This window comes from Equus asinus, chromosome 22 (genome assembly GCF_041296235.1).
Source record: "Equus asinus isolate D_3611 breed Donkey chromosome 22, EquAss-T2T_v2, whole genome shotgun sequence".
NCBI lineage: Eukaryota > Metazoa > Chordata > Mammalia > Perissodactyla > Equidae > Equus > Equus asinus.
Window position 1 is genome coordinate 38,757,413 of NC_091811.1, and position 17,890 is coordinate 38,775,302.

The following is a 17,890-nucleotide window of genomic DNA, read 5'->3' on the forward strand; positions in this document are numbered from 1 at the left end:
AAATGTGTGCAAGAAGGAACTCCAATGATTACCCTCATTTCTCTAATTCTTTTCTTTTTCCCTTTGCTTTTTGGTGATGAAGATTGGCTCTGAGCTAACATCTGTTGCCAATTCTTTTCTCTTTTTTTTTCTCTCCCCAAAGCCCCAGTACATAGTTGTATATCCTAGTCATAGGTCATTCTAGTTCTTCTATGTGGGATGCTGCTATAGCACGGCTTGAGGAGTAGTGTGTAGGTCTACACCCAGGCTCCAAACCAGCAAACGCCAGGCCACAGAAGCAGAGCATGCGAACTTAACCACTTAGCCACAGGGCCAGCCCTGACTCTTATCCTTTTACTTGAACTGTACCTTCTTTAAGCTACATCTCCAGTCAAGAGTTCTTCCAAGTCATTCCCCAGCACAAGAGCTTAAGGGGATGAGATTCCAAATGCAGCTGGTTAAGATTATAGGGGTTAAGGGAGTGGGAACATGATTTTCAGGACAGAGGAGACAGCTGAAAACTCTTGGACTTGACAAAGCAGTCTGGCCTGTTTCGTTATCCTCTGTCAGAAATATTTACACAAGGAAAGAAAATGATGACATTCCAATTCCTTCAAGAGAATGTAAACAAAAGCAGGAGTTCCTTAAAGCTGGCTCTCCCCCACCGGGCTTCCTGTGCAGAAATGTCTTCTGGCCTCAGGAGTGTTTATTGCAGCTATCACGGCAAAAGAAAGGATTGAGAAAAGGGACATTTCCTTGCAAACCACACTATGGATTTAAAACAACTCACTCATGCTCAATTCATTAGTAATCACAGCATGAATGAGTAGAGCTTTGGTGGGAGAGAGAGATTTACAAAAATATTTCAACAATGAGCAATCTATTGATATAAAAATAACTCCCAAATCTTGAGGAAATATAGGTAAACATTCCCATCATTTCCCAGATAATTCAGTTTTGTACAGACATTGAATATAAGATGATAAAAAAGCAAATGAAACCATATGAGTTCTCACTTTAAAACTTTTGTAATATTCTCTCAAATGTAGTTTGCAGGTTTGTATTTCTCATTCATTGACAAGTGGCCAGTTTGGCTGGGTGTCTCGGCCTACACGGTATGGGAGAGTAGGAGAAAATAGAGGAAAGTGTCAGAATTATGGAAAGTGCTGAATGCTAAGCCTTTTGGACGTACATACAGATGTGTGTATGTAATGGATACTCTATGAATTTCTCAGGTGCTCCTAAATTTATGGGGGGAAGGGGCAGTGAAAGAAGAGTAGATGTTGGCAATAGAAGAGAAAAATAATGTGTTATAAGCAATGAAATAAAGAACTTCAAAAGCAGTGGGAGGTCAACAGAGTCATATTCTTCACTTCAGAGAAATCAAGGGGAATAAGAACTGAGAGAACCTTTGGAATTCACAGCTGATGTTCAAGAGAGCAGCTCCACCAGAGAGATGAATGAACAGGTGCAGAGGAGGGAGAAGCACTAAGTGCTAACCATTCTTCTTGCCAACTTGATCAGAGAAAGGAAGGAGTGAGGACAACAACTGGAGGGAACAGCTGAATTGAGAAAGATTCCCAAGGGCAATCTGGGTTATAGAGAAGTTTGTGGAATGGGAAGAATCTGAAGACCTAACAGAGAGCCCAAGATAATGGAAGGGGGAAAGGGAAAGAAACAGAATCAAGGACACACATGGAATGTACACTAATGCCCACTAATGGCTAAAATAAAAAGACTGACAACACCAAATGTTAGTGAGGGTGTGAGGCAAAAGCATCTCTCACCATTGCTGATGGAGTGACAAGTGGTACAATCACTTTGGAGAACTGTTTGGCAGTTTCTTAAAACACTAAAGATAGATCTACGCACAATTCTACTCCTAGATACTTACCCAAGAAAAATGAACATAGAAAGACTGAGGCATGAATATTCACAACATGAATATTCATAATAATTCAAACCTGTAAACAAACCAAGTATCCACCCACAGGAAAATGGATAAACAAATTACAGCATATTTATACAATGGAACACTACTCGGCAATAAAAAAAAATGCAGCATGTAACAACATGGATAAAACTCAAAAATTACAATAAGCAAAAATATCCAGGTGCCCAAAAAAGTACATAGTAAACGATTACCTTTAAATGAAGTTCTAAAACAGGCTAAAACTAGTTTATGGCAAAAAAAAATCAAAACAATGATTGCCTCAGGGGAGCAAGGAATTTACTTGGAAAAAGGCACGAGGCATCTTTCTGGGGTGATGGAAATGCTCTATATGTTATTTCGGGGTTAATTACAAGAGTATATAAAATTGTCAAAACTCATTGCACCGAATAGGTAAGATTAGTGTACTTTTTTCCATGTTAATTATGCCTCAATTTAAAAAACACATAAACACAAGTCTAAGCACTAGCTTTATTAAGGAGGCAAGACAATTCTTGCTCCCATGGAAAAGCAAAAGAAGTGGGAGTCTGTGAACATGCAGAAGATTTTGAGGTAGGATGAAGGGAAGCTGCAAAAATTCACCTTGAATGACTTGAATGTTCTTTGTAAAAGTAAGGGACGATGTCACCTTCAGGGTATGTGTGTGGGCACCAAGGAGGAGAACAAAGGATGATGTCTGATGAAAACATATGTGTATGTTTCAAACATGTATGATTAAAACAGAAAATATTTGGGAGATATTATAAGACCATTGAGATGAATCTAACAGCTCTGACTGCTGATCCCGTTTTGTTTCACAATGCTCTCTTCAGAGCTGTTAGGATCCCATTCAACTCAGATTTGTTTTTCACCTCCAGCACCTGATAGGAAGCGTGAGTCTAGGGCATACATTCTGGATAGAGGTGAACATTTCTCCTTGGAGTGGGGGTGGTGTGGTGAAAAATAATATTAGATTACATATAAAAATAAAATTAGATATTAAAGTGGTTTGCAGTCTCCCCGAGCTCAACACTACCTAACAAATTGCACTATTGAGTATTTAACTGGGAGAAGGGGTGATAAGGAAAAAATGCTTAAAAGGCTCTTGTGGTGGGGGTGGGAGGTTGATAATGAAAAAGAGTTGAGAAATACCAGTCTAGCCAAACCAAAATGCAGGCAATGAAGGATACTTTGGGGTGGGGGTCTGGTCAGGCAAGAAAATGATGGTCAAGGTGTTAAAAAGTCTAAATTGATGCATTACTGAAACAGATCAGATAAATCAGATAAGAGATTATAAGTTACGAACACAAAAATCAGAGAGAACAGAGATTCTAACAATGGTTAAGAGTAGGGCCAGCAGGAATGAGGAAGTAGAGAGTAAAAACACTTGTTTTGGAAGGCATGTCAACATTAAGGTCTTGAAATAAGACAACTGAGTACAGAGAAGAGCTAGGAGGTGGCAGGTCATGTTTACAACTCCGTCAAGGGGTCAGTAGGAATGACAGAGAGAGGGAAGGGAAGGGTGAAGGGTGGCCAGAGGTAAGAGGTTAAGGTCAAAGAGGAACATTTCACAATTCAGGTACTAGAGAATGAAAAGCTCGGCATAATTAAAGAGCCCATGGCATGGCCATGTTGGTGAATGCCCAAGGTACAGCAGAAATGGTGGGCCCTGGAGTGGAGGCGGCACAGGAAACAGGTGATGGATGTAATTGTTGAATTCACTAAAGATGGCAGCACAGGTTGGAAAGCAAAGGAAAGTCATTGCCTTGGTGCTCAAGTCCCTGAGGATAACGGAGGAATGTACAAAAGACTGTGAAATGGCAGTTATGAGGACAGAGATGGTGTTAATGAGATACTGATCGAGGCTTCAGAAGAGCTGGAGGAAGGAGACCTGGGGAGAGACAGGTATGAGTTGGACAAAGATGAGGTGGGAGAAATTGTCGCGGCCTTGAGACGACAGATAAGTAAAGTGGGAGGAAATCTGGATACTAATAGGTCACCATGGGGGTGGGGAGTAGGATTTCACTCCAGGGGGAGGATGCAGAACTTGCCTGCCCAAAATAGACAGCCTAATGTGGTGGGAAGCACCGCAAAAAGTTTTGCTTTATCCAGGGGACTGGCATTTTGGATTCTCTGGGGCTTCAGTTAAAAAGTACAGAAGAGGAGAACTACTATCCTGAGTATATAAACTTGCTTTTCATGGAATAAAAGGTGGTATGGCTAGTACCAAAAGCATAAGGAAATTTATCCCAAACATTTAAATTTGCTTCAAAGATAATGGGTACCCTTCTCTCCAGGTCCTTTTATTCCTGAGAAATTCAATTTTCTAAAGGATCGGACTAAAGAAAATCAAACGTATGCTGTTATCAAATTCATCTTCCATATAGTTCAATTATTGGACGTCCTATTTCATTTTTCTTCTGGGTTTTGATTATGAGATTTATTATAACAGCCATATAATACCCATATCCTATCAGGCGAATGGAAGGTAGTTTTGGCAATGAGGGAGGTGTGATATGATTCTTTAAGAGGTTCTTTTCATATTCTGTTTCAGCCGCAAAACCAGTAACTATTTTAGCCAAGCAGTCACAGAAAGATTTCCCCATACCTTGAATTTAAATATTCTATTATATTCTCTTGAGCCTTCAGAGACTTGTGCTCTTTTCAACCATAAAAAGTTTATGCTACTCTTGCCTGTTTTCTTTTACATTCTAGGTTCCAAGCAAAGCGAACAATAATTAGTAAAAATTAAGAATGCTGGCATGGAAAGCTGTCCCTTATCACTCTGTCACTCCGTCAAAGTGCTACGCAGAATCATAATAGATTCGCTTCAAAGTCCAGTGAAATGGGCATGGAAGAGGCCAAGGAGACGCGGATAACAGTGAAGTCTATTGCTATGAACACTTCTAAAGCTGTCTGTCATATAATCCCAAGAATTCAAATGAAATTTGTCCTCAGTGCTACAACTGAGATTCTCTGACAGAATCACATCTTATTTAGAGCTTCCGGCCTGGAGAAAGACGCATATTTCTCTCAAAGTCAAGGTCATTAACAAAGGTCTGTGCAGTCTAATACAGCAGCCACTAACCATATGTGGTACTGAACATGTGAAATATGACTGGTCTGAGATGTGCTGTAAGTATAAAACATACACTGGATTTCAAAGAGGAACTATAAAGAAAGAAGGCATACTATCTCATTAATATTTTTACATGTCGGATTTTAAAATTAATTTTTAATATTAATTACATGTCAGGATACTATTTGGGAGATACTGAGGTTAAATAAAATATATTATTAAAATTAACTATACCTTTTTTAATGTTTTGAATATGGCTACTTGAAACTTTTAAATTAGAGACCCTGGCTCATTATATTTCTGCTGGGCAGAGCTGCTCTAGGCTGTAGCCCGTTTTGAAGTGAGCCACAAGGAGGCAGTAGAGTGTGGTGATTAAGGGCAAGGGTACTTGGTCAGACAGATCTGGGTTCAATTCCCACATCTTCTATTTCCTCACTAAGGGACCTGAGCATGCTATTTCTCCAAATCTTAGCATTTTCATTCATAAAATAAGAATAATTACAGTGTTCCCCATCAGGGATGGTCAGACCTGAACTTCTCGTTTCTAAAGAGATAACTTAGATTCTTATAATGAGCATTAAGTTTTAAATTACAAAAAAAGGCACAATTTCTAAAAGTTAGTTGTCTAATGAGAAATAAATAGGGTATAATCAATAGGGCATATCTTAAATGAAAAGTAGAATGGACCAAATCAAACCAAATTTAAAATATTCTTATCCTTTTTTGCCATTGCTACTTAATAACAGAAATATATTAAGGAAAGCAGAAGTAAAACTCAGAGTCATCTAAATGTCAATTAGCTTGGCTGTTTTCCGGGTCACCCCTCTGCCACTGAGGGAATAATGTAAACAGACTTTATTGTTTCCTGAAGAAAAACAGGAAGGCACTTTTTCCCAGAAGGCAACTGCGTGTCATTAAATAGGCAAATATTAAGTAATTTTTGGATAGGAGAGTTATTTGGGCAACATGAGTAATGGAAAGTGAACAGGACAGGAGTCCAAGGGCAGTGATTCAATCCTGGGCCTGCCACAGCCTAGGGCAAGGTCACACGAGATCTCTGAACCTTGGTTTCCTCATCTGTAAAATGAGGATGAGGATGATAATACTTCTTGCAACACACTGTTTTAAAGATTAAATTAATTAACAGATATTAAAAAACACTTATCTGTAAACTGGAAAGTATTATGTAAATGTTAGCTATTATCATGATTTTATTCTACTGGATTCTAAGAATAATCTACATAGACATAGCCACTTTGCTCTCCGGTGTCATGTGAAAGAGAAGAAGTAAACAAGGGTGACTTTGTCTAAGGCATTTCACCTCTCAGGACCTTGGTTTCCTCTTCTGCCTCCTCAAGTTTAAAGAGTCATTGGGAGGGCCTCATAAAAAAAAAAAAAAGAAGAAAAGAAAAGCACTCAGAAAACTACAGTCTTATACAAATGGGAAGCATTATTGTTGGTTTGGATAATCATTAAGAACTGATTTTACTGAAAAAGAGAAAAAATCCTATGTTCGGCATCCAGGAGTCCCCCTTACTGGGAAAAGTAGCCATTGCAGTGGTCCAAACAATATTTCCTTGTTCTTGCAACTCACAGATTCAAGATAAGAGTCAGTGACAATAATACGTGAATTGAAAAAGGGAGGTTAGAGTGTGCACCTCTAGCTCAGGTCTTGGCAACATGAGATGTAACAGAATCTGTGCTGTCATTTTCAAGCAGAGCAGTATGCAGTACAATATGATAATCAGAACTGCAGGATATCACTCCTAACAAGAACCATCATTTTGTATACAGGCCACTAAAGCTGGCTTCATTGGGGAAAATACTCATCTACATGATCTGAAACCAGTGCTATAGAATCCAGGGACCCCAAAAGACATTGACAGGATTTCATCCAGCCATCAAGTTATCTGGGCTCCAAGTGAGGACATACACAGATGCAACAATGACTTTAAAAAGATGAGTCCTTAGAACTTCAGATAAAGAAATAAGAGCTCACAAAAATAGCAGAAGTAAAATAAAAGGACCCTGTCAACATATAACTATTTACATACAATAGTTAGAACTCATTTTCCCCAAATCTTTTGATTTGTTATTATTTTTAAAGGGAGCTCACTAGTACTAAAATGGCTTTTCTGCCACCGTGTGTACTACTTCATTCTATTGTTTTTCATCACTCTCAATTTTTATCAAATTTAACAATAAATCGCCTAATTTGAAAAATTACATTTATTTAGTTTTTGCTGATTTATACTTTTATTTCTTTCATTTTAATTGTGCTTTCCTTGCATTGATTTATTTGTGTGTAGTATTCCTTTGATTTCGTGTTCCAGTGTATGGATAAAGTCATTCCTAAATATAAAACTTCAGACTCAGGACGGTGCCTGTCACCTCACGCAATGTTAGATTGTTCACGTGTTCAAATGGGATTAGATAAAAACATGCATTAGGAAAAATAACTAATATTTATACGTATATGAGAAATTTAAGGAGTAAACAGGAAAGCGAAGAAGATGCATCATACTGAATTACTGATGCAATTAAGACAATCCTGTTAGGACGAGGATAAAAGAACAAAGCAAACCATTAGCCTAGAAGATACCAAATATGCTCTGTAGAAATTTAGAGACCTGGAAGCAATTCAGTAAGTGTGCAGACTGTCAGCATCCTAACGAGCACATATAAATATATCACTACAATCTGATTCCAACCATTATCACCTTTGTATTTCCATTTCTGATGTTTTCAACCTATTCCTTTAAGTTTAGAAGTTAAATTCCATAATCAGTACCATTTTCACTATTAGTGCCACTACTACCACTGCCAGTACCATCACCAACATGCTTAGGCTTTATTTATATTAATAAAGATACAAGATGCAAAAGTACCCCTTTGTTTTAGTCTTCAGTAACACTAGTCGCACTATCAACCTTTTATAGGGCAATGAGTGAAACGCTAACACCAGCGATTGTGCCTGGGAGGTTACCATTACTAATTCCAGCCGTGCCTCCCTTTCTGTCTTACCTCTAGTACAAACTCGGCATGAGTCGTGGTTGGTTATACCTTTAGAGCACACTGCTTTTCCTAGACCAGTGCTTTTTCCAAAGTACATTCACGGAATACTTGGGAAATGCTCTACCAAAACAAGATTGACTTGGGAAATGCTGTATTCTATATTCCCTTCTTGAGGATTCACCGGGCATTTACCATATTAAAGATCCTTGCAATAGAACTATCTTTGCTTAACTTAGCATTTCCTAAGTTTACTTGACCATGTAACCCCTCCCTATTCCCACTTGTCTACAGACCACCTATGAACATCTCCCAGAACTAATACTTCGAGAAAAACACTCTGGGAAATACTTTTTTTGACTGATAAGAGATAGAATTAATTCAGATGAATATTACAGCCTCCCAAAGCTGGAAAACCCTAATTATGCCACCATTGGAAGAGAAGACAACAGCACAACAAAATGAGTGTTGAGCAGAAAAGGAGTTCTTGAAATTACCAGGCCGCTGATGAAAGGTACACAGCCTACTTACTTAAGAAGATTCCCGAGATTGAAGAGAGCCCGGTTATGCTGTGGATTTAGCTGCAGAGCCCTCTGATAGTACATCTTTGCCTCTGCGGTGTCTCTCGTCAGTGTTCCAAGGTTGTTCAGGGCACTTGCGTGGCGCGGATACAACCTTAAAAATTAGAAATATTAACCCTTTACTGTTCAAAAACTTCTAAGTTGGGACAGTTCGCTTATTCTACCCCTCCGTGTCCCCAAGCCCCTGGCCCAGGTATGCCACAACCAAATGAAACAGTGAATTCTTCCTTTATTTTAATGGTATGTCTACATCACATCTCCCCCCCCTCCAATTTTATGGAGCTATAATTGACATATAGCACTGTATATGTTTAAGGTGTACAGCATAAGGATCTGACTTACATACATTGTGAAATGATTACCATAAGAAGTTTAGTTAACATCCATCACCTCACAGAGATACAAAAAGAAAAAAAAAGAAAATGGAAAAAAATGCTTTTTTCCTTGTGATGAGAACTCTTGGGATCTACTCTCTTAACAACTCTCCTATATACACACAGCAGTGTTAGCATTACATCATGTTGTACATTACATCTCTAGTACTTATTCACCTTATAACTGGAAGTTTGTACCTTTTGATTACCTTCATCCAATTCCCCAACTCTGGTAACCACAAATCTGATCTCTTTGTCTATGAGTTTGGTTTTTCTTTAGATTCCACATATAGGTGAGATCATACAGTATGTCTTTCTCTGTCTGATTTATTTCATTTGGCATAATGCCTCAAGGTCCATCTATGTTTTCACAAATGGCAGGATTTCCCTTTTTTATGGCTGCGTTACCTATCTATCTACCTACCTACCTATCTATCTACCTATGTATACCACAACTTCTTTATCCACTCGTCCATCGAAGGACATTTAGGTTGTTTCCATGTCTTGGCTATTGTAGATAATGCTGCCAATATGGAGGTACAGATATCTCTTTGACACAGTGTTTTCGTTTCCTTCAGATGTATTTCAAGAAGTGGAATTGCTGGCTCATATGGTAGTTCTACTTTTAATTTTTTGGGGAAGCTCTGTAGTTTTTTCCATAGTGGCTGCACCAATTTACATTCCCACCAACAGTGCACAAAGCTTCCCTTTTCTCCACATCCTTGCCAACACTTACTTCTTTTTTTTTATTTTTAGGAAGATTAGCCCTGAGCTAACATCCGCTGCCAATCTTCCTCTTTTTGTTGAGAAAGATTGGCCCTGAGCTAACATCTGTGCCCATCTTCTTCTATTTTTTAATATGTGGGACTCTGTCACAGCATGGCTTGATAAGCGGTGTGTAGATCTATGCCCAGGATCCAAAGCAGCAAACCCCAGGCCACTGAAGCAGAGCATGTGAACTTACCTGCTATGCCACCAGGCCAGCCCCTATTTCTTATCTTTTGATAATAGCCATTCTAACAGGGGTGAGGTGATATCTCATTGTGGTTTTGATTTGCATTTCCTTGATGATTAGTGATGCTGAACACCTTTTCATATGTCTGTTGGCCATCTGTATGTCTTCTTTGGAAAAATGTCTATTCAGATCTTCTGCCCATTTTTTAATTGAATTGTGTGCTTTTTGCTATTAAGTTGTAAGAGTTCTTTATATATTTTGGGTATTAACCCCTTATCACACATATGATTTGCAAATATTTTCTCCCATTCAGTAGGCTGCCTTTGCACTTTGCTGATGGTTTCCTTTGTTGTACAGAAGCTTTTTAGTTTGATGTAGTCCCACTTGTTTATTTTTACGTTTGTTGCCTTTGCTTTTGGTGTCAAAACCAAAAGAATCATGGCCAAGACTGATGCCAAGGAGCTTATAGCCTACATCTTCTTCTAGGAGTTTTATGGTTTTGCATTTAACTCTTGAATCTATTTTGAGTTAATTTTTGTGTGTGATGTAAGATAGTGGTCCAGTTTCATTCCTTTGCATGTGGCTGTCCAGTTTTCCCAACACCATTTATTGAAGAGACTATCCTTTCCCCACTGTACATTCTTGGCTCCTTTGTCATAAATTAGTTAACCGTATATGTATGGGTTTATTCTAGGCTCTCTATTCTATTCCATTTCTCTATGTGTCTGTTTTTATAACAATACTGTACTGTTTTGATTACTATAGCTTTGTAATATCATTTGAAATCAGGGAATGTGATGCCTCTAGCTTTGCTCTTCTTACGTCAAATCTTAATGGTCAATTATTTTTGCAGCTGCAGGCACATAAATAAGGCAAGGAAGCACATATCTGACACTTAGTGCTATAAGTAAATAACCCCCTAATAGTGCAAAAATAAATAGTATGTGAACACACCAGGGTTAAATAAATTTTAGTCCTTTGGAGCCTACCATTACTTTCCTTTGACAGCAAATCCTCATTGCTTCACATGCTGAGTTTCTGGCCTGGTGAGACTGCTGACCAGCTGCCTGGACAATGCGGTGCCCACTATTTACACAAGATTCTGGGCATTCCTTGGATGAGGAATCTTCATAAACATACTTGGACTGGAGCATCAGTTAGATCATTATGATTGAGAAATGACGATACATAGTATCTCCCTATAAAAATAAACTTTGTCCCCAAAATGGCTCTCCATCTTGACTCGCTTTCTCCATTTTATCTTATTTCCCCCTGCTACTGGCACCACCAGGCCAAATATAGTTGTCAGAATGAAGATCCTGACAAACACTTAAAAATCAAAAATTAAATAATGCACAATGAAGTGAAAATAGCATTCCTAATGTTCAAAAGCAAATGTAAAGGATTGGGTATATATCAGTAAACCAAATTTATGCTGATTAAGGAAGACAAGGAATCAATTTACTTCCTTAACTCAAAACTACAGAGAAGGCAAATCAGCACAACTACATAGGTTAGCAGTTGCTGCTACATTTACAGCGGACATATTTATCAGTCTAAGAGTTTTGCTCCATCTCTGTCACCCAGAGTACGTGGAATAAGCCTGTGGAGCTGGCTTTTAATGTAGAAAAGCCAAGATAATGCCTAAGTAATAAAAATAGGATCTGTGCTTGTCAAGTCTCTTGACAGTCAAATGCTGTGCTTGCCCCCTCCCACCGTTCTGTACCTTCTAAGAAGATCAATCTAATATTGAGACAAAAGGGGTTGCTACTAAAAGGCAAAAAAAGACCAGTTGAATAGCTTTTTTTCCCTTAATCGTTGCTTAACCCAGCATTTCCCAAGTTTATTTGACCATGTAATCCTCCTTGCTCAAGTCCCTTACAGAACAGCTATGAACATCTCTCAGAATTAGTATTTCCAGGAAGACATTCTGGGTAATGCTCCTCTTGACTGACACGGAATAGAATCAATTCAGATGAATGTTACATCCTCCCAAAACTTAAAAGCCTAATTATTCACAATAGCTTCGGAGGCTGTAGGGAGAGAGGTACTATGAGAGGAAGTTGGGAAAAAGAAAACACACCAGGCCAGGACATGCAGTGCTGTTGGCTTCTCTCTGGTCATCTTTAATTAGCAAAGACAACTTGAGGGTCCCTGGTACGAACCCAATCTCACAGTTTCTGAGGGACAGCAAGTCCTTGGTGCTCTCTCTGAGATGCCACCATGGGACATCAGAACTACGATGAGAGATTAAAAAATGCTCTTGTACCTGCCCATTCATTCCACGCCCAGAAAAGTCTCCTGGGAAGCTTGTGTGTAAGAGTTACTTTCGAAGTGGTTACTCTCTCACAGTCTTAGTCAACGTTTGTATTGTTTACGGGGGCTCTCTTGCTATTTATTATTATTATTTCGGTGAGTTAAATGTTTTAAATTTATTATAGAGAAAATGTGTTATATTATCAAATTGTTCTGAGGTATATCACAGCCAGGACTCAAATGCTTCTAAAGAAACTTTTATTTTTTGATGTTGAGCAAAGCTCTGACTTCCAAAAACTTGGAAGTGTCCGGTGAACATGATGAGAGCAACTTTCACTGTTTCTCTGACGACAAACAGTAACAAAGAGCATCCCGGGGACATCTGCCTTCTTGGAAGAGGTAATTTCTTAAAATTTGATCTTTTTTCTTATTTCTTTAAGGTTTGGAGCTCTCAAAAGCACTAACTATGGAAAAGGACTGTCTAAATCCACCAAGAGCTTCTGCAATGGGCCTACCTGTTTGTTAAAATTCGTGACCACATTGCCAAGTAGGGGTCCCTGTCCAGCTGGTTCTCAGCCCCCTTTCTGGACTTTATATTCATTCAGGATCCCACTGCCATTTACATGAATGGCATGTACTTTCAAAGTTCACTGACTACCATGTTTTCCTCTCTTTCTTTTTTAAATCAGAAATAGAACGTAATCCACCCTGAACTCTCAAAAACAGAAACAAACAGTGAGAAGGGAAGTAAAGAGAAACAAATATAAGCACTATGAGGGTAAGGCCTTGAGTGAACCTTGTGCTGCTAGGCTGCAAACCATGAAGCTGAAGAGAGGGCTTCCTGGCTCGCTCCGGCCAGGAAGGGCTTTGTGTCAATTCACAGCGTCCCAACCCGTGGAAGAAGAAGGCTGGCCATTAGATAGACTTACTGAATCCATTACCATGCACCGCCCTCCACCTGGAAAATGTGTAGATTCTGTTTATTCCTGGTCCAGCAAGGGTCTGCTAGCAATATCTTCTCTCACGGGTTATCTGATTAAGTTCCCCTAATCATAAGCAAGCATTGCATTATTTATGAAACAAAGCTTAATTTCATTAAAAGGATTCTTCAACGACCAGGTCAGGACAAAATATCACTTTTTATTTTGACTTTAATATAGATGTAGACATCTTCTTAAAACATATACTCTTCTCTTGTTTACTGAGGACCTATGCAAGGACAAAACTTATTTTGTGTGTTTACTTTTTAAATAAACTTGTGCTTGAATGAGCTCGGGTCTAATTCAATCCTGAAGCCTCCAGGAGGAGAATTTTCTATTGGAAAGATGAATAATTTAAGAGATGTCTGTGTTACTACATCGATGGTCAGAATAAATTAAGCCCGTCTTGACTTTGACTTCTATGGGTATGTTTTACAAAAGTTCTGTTAGCGATTACTCCCTTCCCCATGTAAAAAAACCTCAACAAAAGCTTCCCCGAACTGGAGCAAAGTGGTGATCTTTAGGCCTATTTTTTAAAGACCAGTGTGAACAGTTACTGGATTTTCTTTCTCACAGTCTTATTCAACGTTTGTATCGTTTATGGCGGCTCTCTTGTTATTTATTATTCTTATTATTTTTATTTAGATGAGTTAAATTTTTTAAATTTATTATAGAGAAAATGTGTTATATTGTTATAAGGCATTTCATTGTTCAAGAAATATTGAATCACGTGCTCCAGTCTGCAATTTCCTTCAGGAATATACACACCCTGATTTATTTGTCTGATTTTCATTCCAGACATTAATTTATTAGAGGTTAACTAAGCTAAGGTCAGATGTTTATTTTCTATTTCCTGTTGAGAAAAAAAAGAATCCAAAGGAAAAACACAACTGGGAAAAAATTCAACCATAAAACCTGAATTTCAGTGGACTAAAAAATACCCACAGTAAACTTCATTTCAGGAATCAGCAGCATATTTTCAATCATATTAATCTCTGGCACTTCTCAAGTGCCTGGTTCCATCATGTTATAAAATTGGAATCATCATGTCACTAAATTGCACCAAGGTGATAACTATTTATTGGTCTGTATATTTAATTGTTTGATATTGCCAGCAACACTCAGCAAATAAATCTTGCTCCTTTCTCTTTGTACTATACTCCTTCCCATCCATTACAGCCCTGGGAAAAAACCTCAAATGCAATTTAGGGAAATGTGACAAATTCTCCAATCAGGGCCAACTGAAATATCTGATATCTCACAATGGATGACCTCGAGCAATGATCCAGGATTCCGCTCAATTGATTTGCCAAGACAATCTAGGGTAAAACCACACTCTCAGGAAATGAGTCATTTTAAGTGGCTGAATTTTCCTGATTCCTGAGAACATACCTCTAGGAGTTAGGAAATGTATTGAATTAAATACTTCTTTGCTCTTTTTTTCAAATAGAAAATGATGAACATAATTTCACCTTTCGCAAAGGCATGGGGCAATCGTGGTGAACTTCTGTTTTTGTGACAGGTAGATGGGAAATTGCTTTGGTGGCGAAGAAAAATAACAGTCTTTGGAGTCAGAAGCCATGGGTGACTTTCTACCTATGTGATTTTGAATTTATGTCTGTGCTTTAGTCGCTTTCTCTAGAACAATAAAGGCAAAAACATATTGACCTTCCGTGTGAACAAGTGAGCTTCTACGTGCACAAATGAGATGGTGGGAATAAAAATACCCATCATCACACCTGTTACACTACATACATTTAATGCTTTGGGGTCAATTGCAGGACCTCTGGGCGGTTTTCTCGGCTCCCTCCACAGCCCTAATAAACCCATGCCAGGCTGAAGCTGCCAGCTCTCCTTCTCTCATACGGATTTCCCATCCTCCAAAAAATCGTTCTCTTCACTACAGTCGATGGCCTTTGACTTGCTCCATCAGTCAAAATAACATCCATTATTTCTTCATGGCGAACCCAGTAAACATTTAAGTCATCTTGTATCCATCTGTTTCCCTCATACTGTGGGTTCTCATATGCGAAGGATGCGTGACCCTCTCCATTTTAAGAATGTAGGAATGTTCTTTGTCAAGCACTCACTCCAAAGCCTGTCAATCCGTCATCATCTGAAGCAAATGATCCATCCCCACAGGCACTAGAGCAATTTCCTCTAAGCCTTTCTGATATGCTTAACACCAAATGGAATTCCAGACACGCGCAATTTTAAATGCTACATCTAAGGTTATAAGGAGACTCAAAGTCTGTGTGACAGATCAATGCACTCATGGAATTCTTACTGTAACCACGCTTGGTAGCATGAACAGCACCCTGGGTTGCTGGGTCAACTCAGAAAAAAGACAGCGGTGGACAGGAAAAGTGTGCCCATATTCCTAATCAAGAACTCCCAATCAAGGAGATCATGATGTGTTGCGGGGGAAGGGGTGCATATCCAAATATCCACCTCAGGAATTAGGGGTCACCACTGGCATATAACGGGCAGGAGCTAGGGGTGTTACACATCTTGCAATGCATAGGACAGTCCTGCAAATTGCTGACAGCTCTCCCATGGAGAAACACTGCTTGTCATTATGGAGTTGTCTTCTGACTCTACGAGGGCCTGTGATAGGAGACTTTTATGCATTATGTCCACCCAGTCTTTCTTCCAACAAATGTTTATCGAGCACTTACACAGTGCCAGGCCCTCTGCTAAGGGCCCACAGCAGAGGGAAGTATATTACAGGGTGATAAATGTAATGGAGAAAAATGAAGCCAAGAAGAGGAATGGGTATGTTAGGGGTGGCTGCACTTTCAAGGTAGGGTGATCAGGGAAGGTCACATTGACAAGATGACATATGTGAGGAGTCCTGAAGGAAGAGGTGGTGGGGGGCAGCAGAGAAGGAGGGAAAATGTTCTAGGAAGAGGGAATGGTAAACTCTGAGTCTCTGAAATATGAATGTGATGTGACTGGCCTGTCCCTGAAGCCCTATGTAGCTGGAGCTGAGTGAGCAAGGAGGAGAGGTGAGGTCTGAAGGTGCAGGGCGTCGAGACCACTGCAGGGGCTTTGACCTTCACCTCGAGTGAGATGGGAACCAGCCGAGCGTTCTGAGCACGAGACCTGCTACAAGTGGAACATCCCTGTGGCTGCTGTGTTGAGACAGACTGAAGGGAAGCAGGGGAGAGGAGAAAATGGGGAGAGTAGAGAACATTTGAGAAATATAGGTGAGAGATGATGGGCTTGGAGGTGGAGACAAGTGGTCATATTTTGGATTTACTAATAACATTCACTGAGTTTATCACTGCCAAATATTTAGACATTGCTTTAAGCCTTTCATGAATTTTCTTATCACATTCCAACACTATGAGGTCGATAACACCACTATTCTCATTGTAACAGAAAATCTAAATGGTATCTGTTAAAACTGTCCTGTTTACTTATATAAGAAATCATAAATTAAGCTGGGGGAGTGGATAGTCTTACACCACCCAGAGACCCCTCAAGCCTGAGGCGCTTGTCTCCCCAGCTGCAGACAGCTCACAGCCTGGTTCTTCTCTGGGCATTGCTCTCAGCCTCAGGGAGCTGCTCACCGGAGGTTACCCTCTCTGCCTGGAGTGGTGATGGGTGATAAAGGGTTATAAAAAGTCCATCTCTTGCCTCCATTCAAGAGGGGTCATCCCAGCTCCAGAGCTCCCTAAGGGGTCAGGTAAGGCCCCAGGACTGCACTGCATCTCAACTTCTCCCTCTGCCATCTTGCTTCCATGGTGTTCCAGAAAGTGCTCCTTAATGAAGTTCCTGAGCAAATCTCTGCCTTGGATTCTGTTTGCTGGCGAACCACACAGAGTTTTTGAAGTGGAAGAGTGGTACAAGGCAGAAAAAAGACAGAGAGAGTGAAACATTTTTGAATATAAATTGCAGAACTTTCATTTGGAAATTTAGCATATAAGTATGGCCACAATGTGACTAAAATTCTAGTTCTCTTCTAAACGAAATAATAGTTAATTTCTTGAATTTAATGACTAAAACTGCTAGACAATGCAAAATACATATAGTGAGAATTATAATTTCATCAACGAGAAGAAACAAAAACAACTTCAAGTGTCTACTTGTGATACTGGAGAGCATATTTCGACTTTTATAAATGGAAATACCACACCAGCGGAAGAACCCATCTCCACTTGTTAAACCTGGCTAACAAATGGTATTGGAATTTTAGTTCTTTCTAGAAATACACGGCAGCTGGTATTCAAGGCCACCCGTAGTCATGAGAGTTATTTTAAATGTTCATTCAAAATAGCCTGTGTAAACAGGGACTTTTTAAATAGTCATTAAATCCTGATTTAAAAAAAAAAAGTTCAAACTCTGCCAATTTTATAGACAGCATTTTTCAAAGGAATTATAATAAAGTGGTTTTATTGACAGACTCAGGACATCAATGAACAGTGGGTTAATTAGACGTGGCTAGATTTCTTTAGGCTCTAATGATATGGTGTTTCTTCAATACTCATTCCTTTATTAGTTCCTTTTCCCATATACATTTATGGCCGTCTAATGGAATCTCCTTGCAGAGTTCCAGCTATCCACATAGGAAGGGATATAAAGAATGACATCAATGGGCTCTATTTTCAGGACAAGTCTCCATTCTATGCATTAAAAAAATTTCCATCAGAAAGATTTCAGTTCTATCATTTCCCGGGTGTTAGCCGATTAAATAGCAGGCGGAGATTTCCTTTGTACAGGAGCAATAAAGGCACGTTCC

The 17,890-nt window shown here is 39.2% G+C and overlaps 1 protein-coding gene across 3 annotated transcripts in view; it reads right to left on the minus strand.

Moving 5' to 3' along the window:
- The window catches only part of TMTC1 (transmembrane O-mannosyltransferase targeting cadherins 1), a 255,029-nt gene that overhangs the window by 40,339 nt on the left and 196,800 nt on the right, over positions 1–17,890 (minus strand). For all 3 annotated transcript variants that reach the window (XM_044775283.2, XM_044775282.2, XM_014843846.3), the window contains one exon: positions 8,532–8,675. In XM_044775283.2, the coding sequence (XP_044631218.2) occupies positions 8,532–8,675 (144 nt within the window). The remainder of the gene's footprint in view (positions 1–8,531; positions 8,676–17,890) is intronic.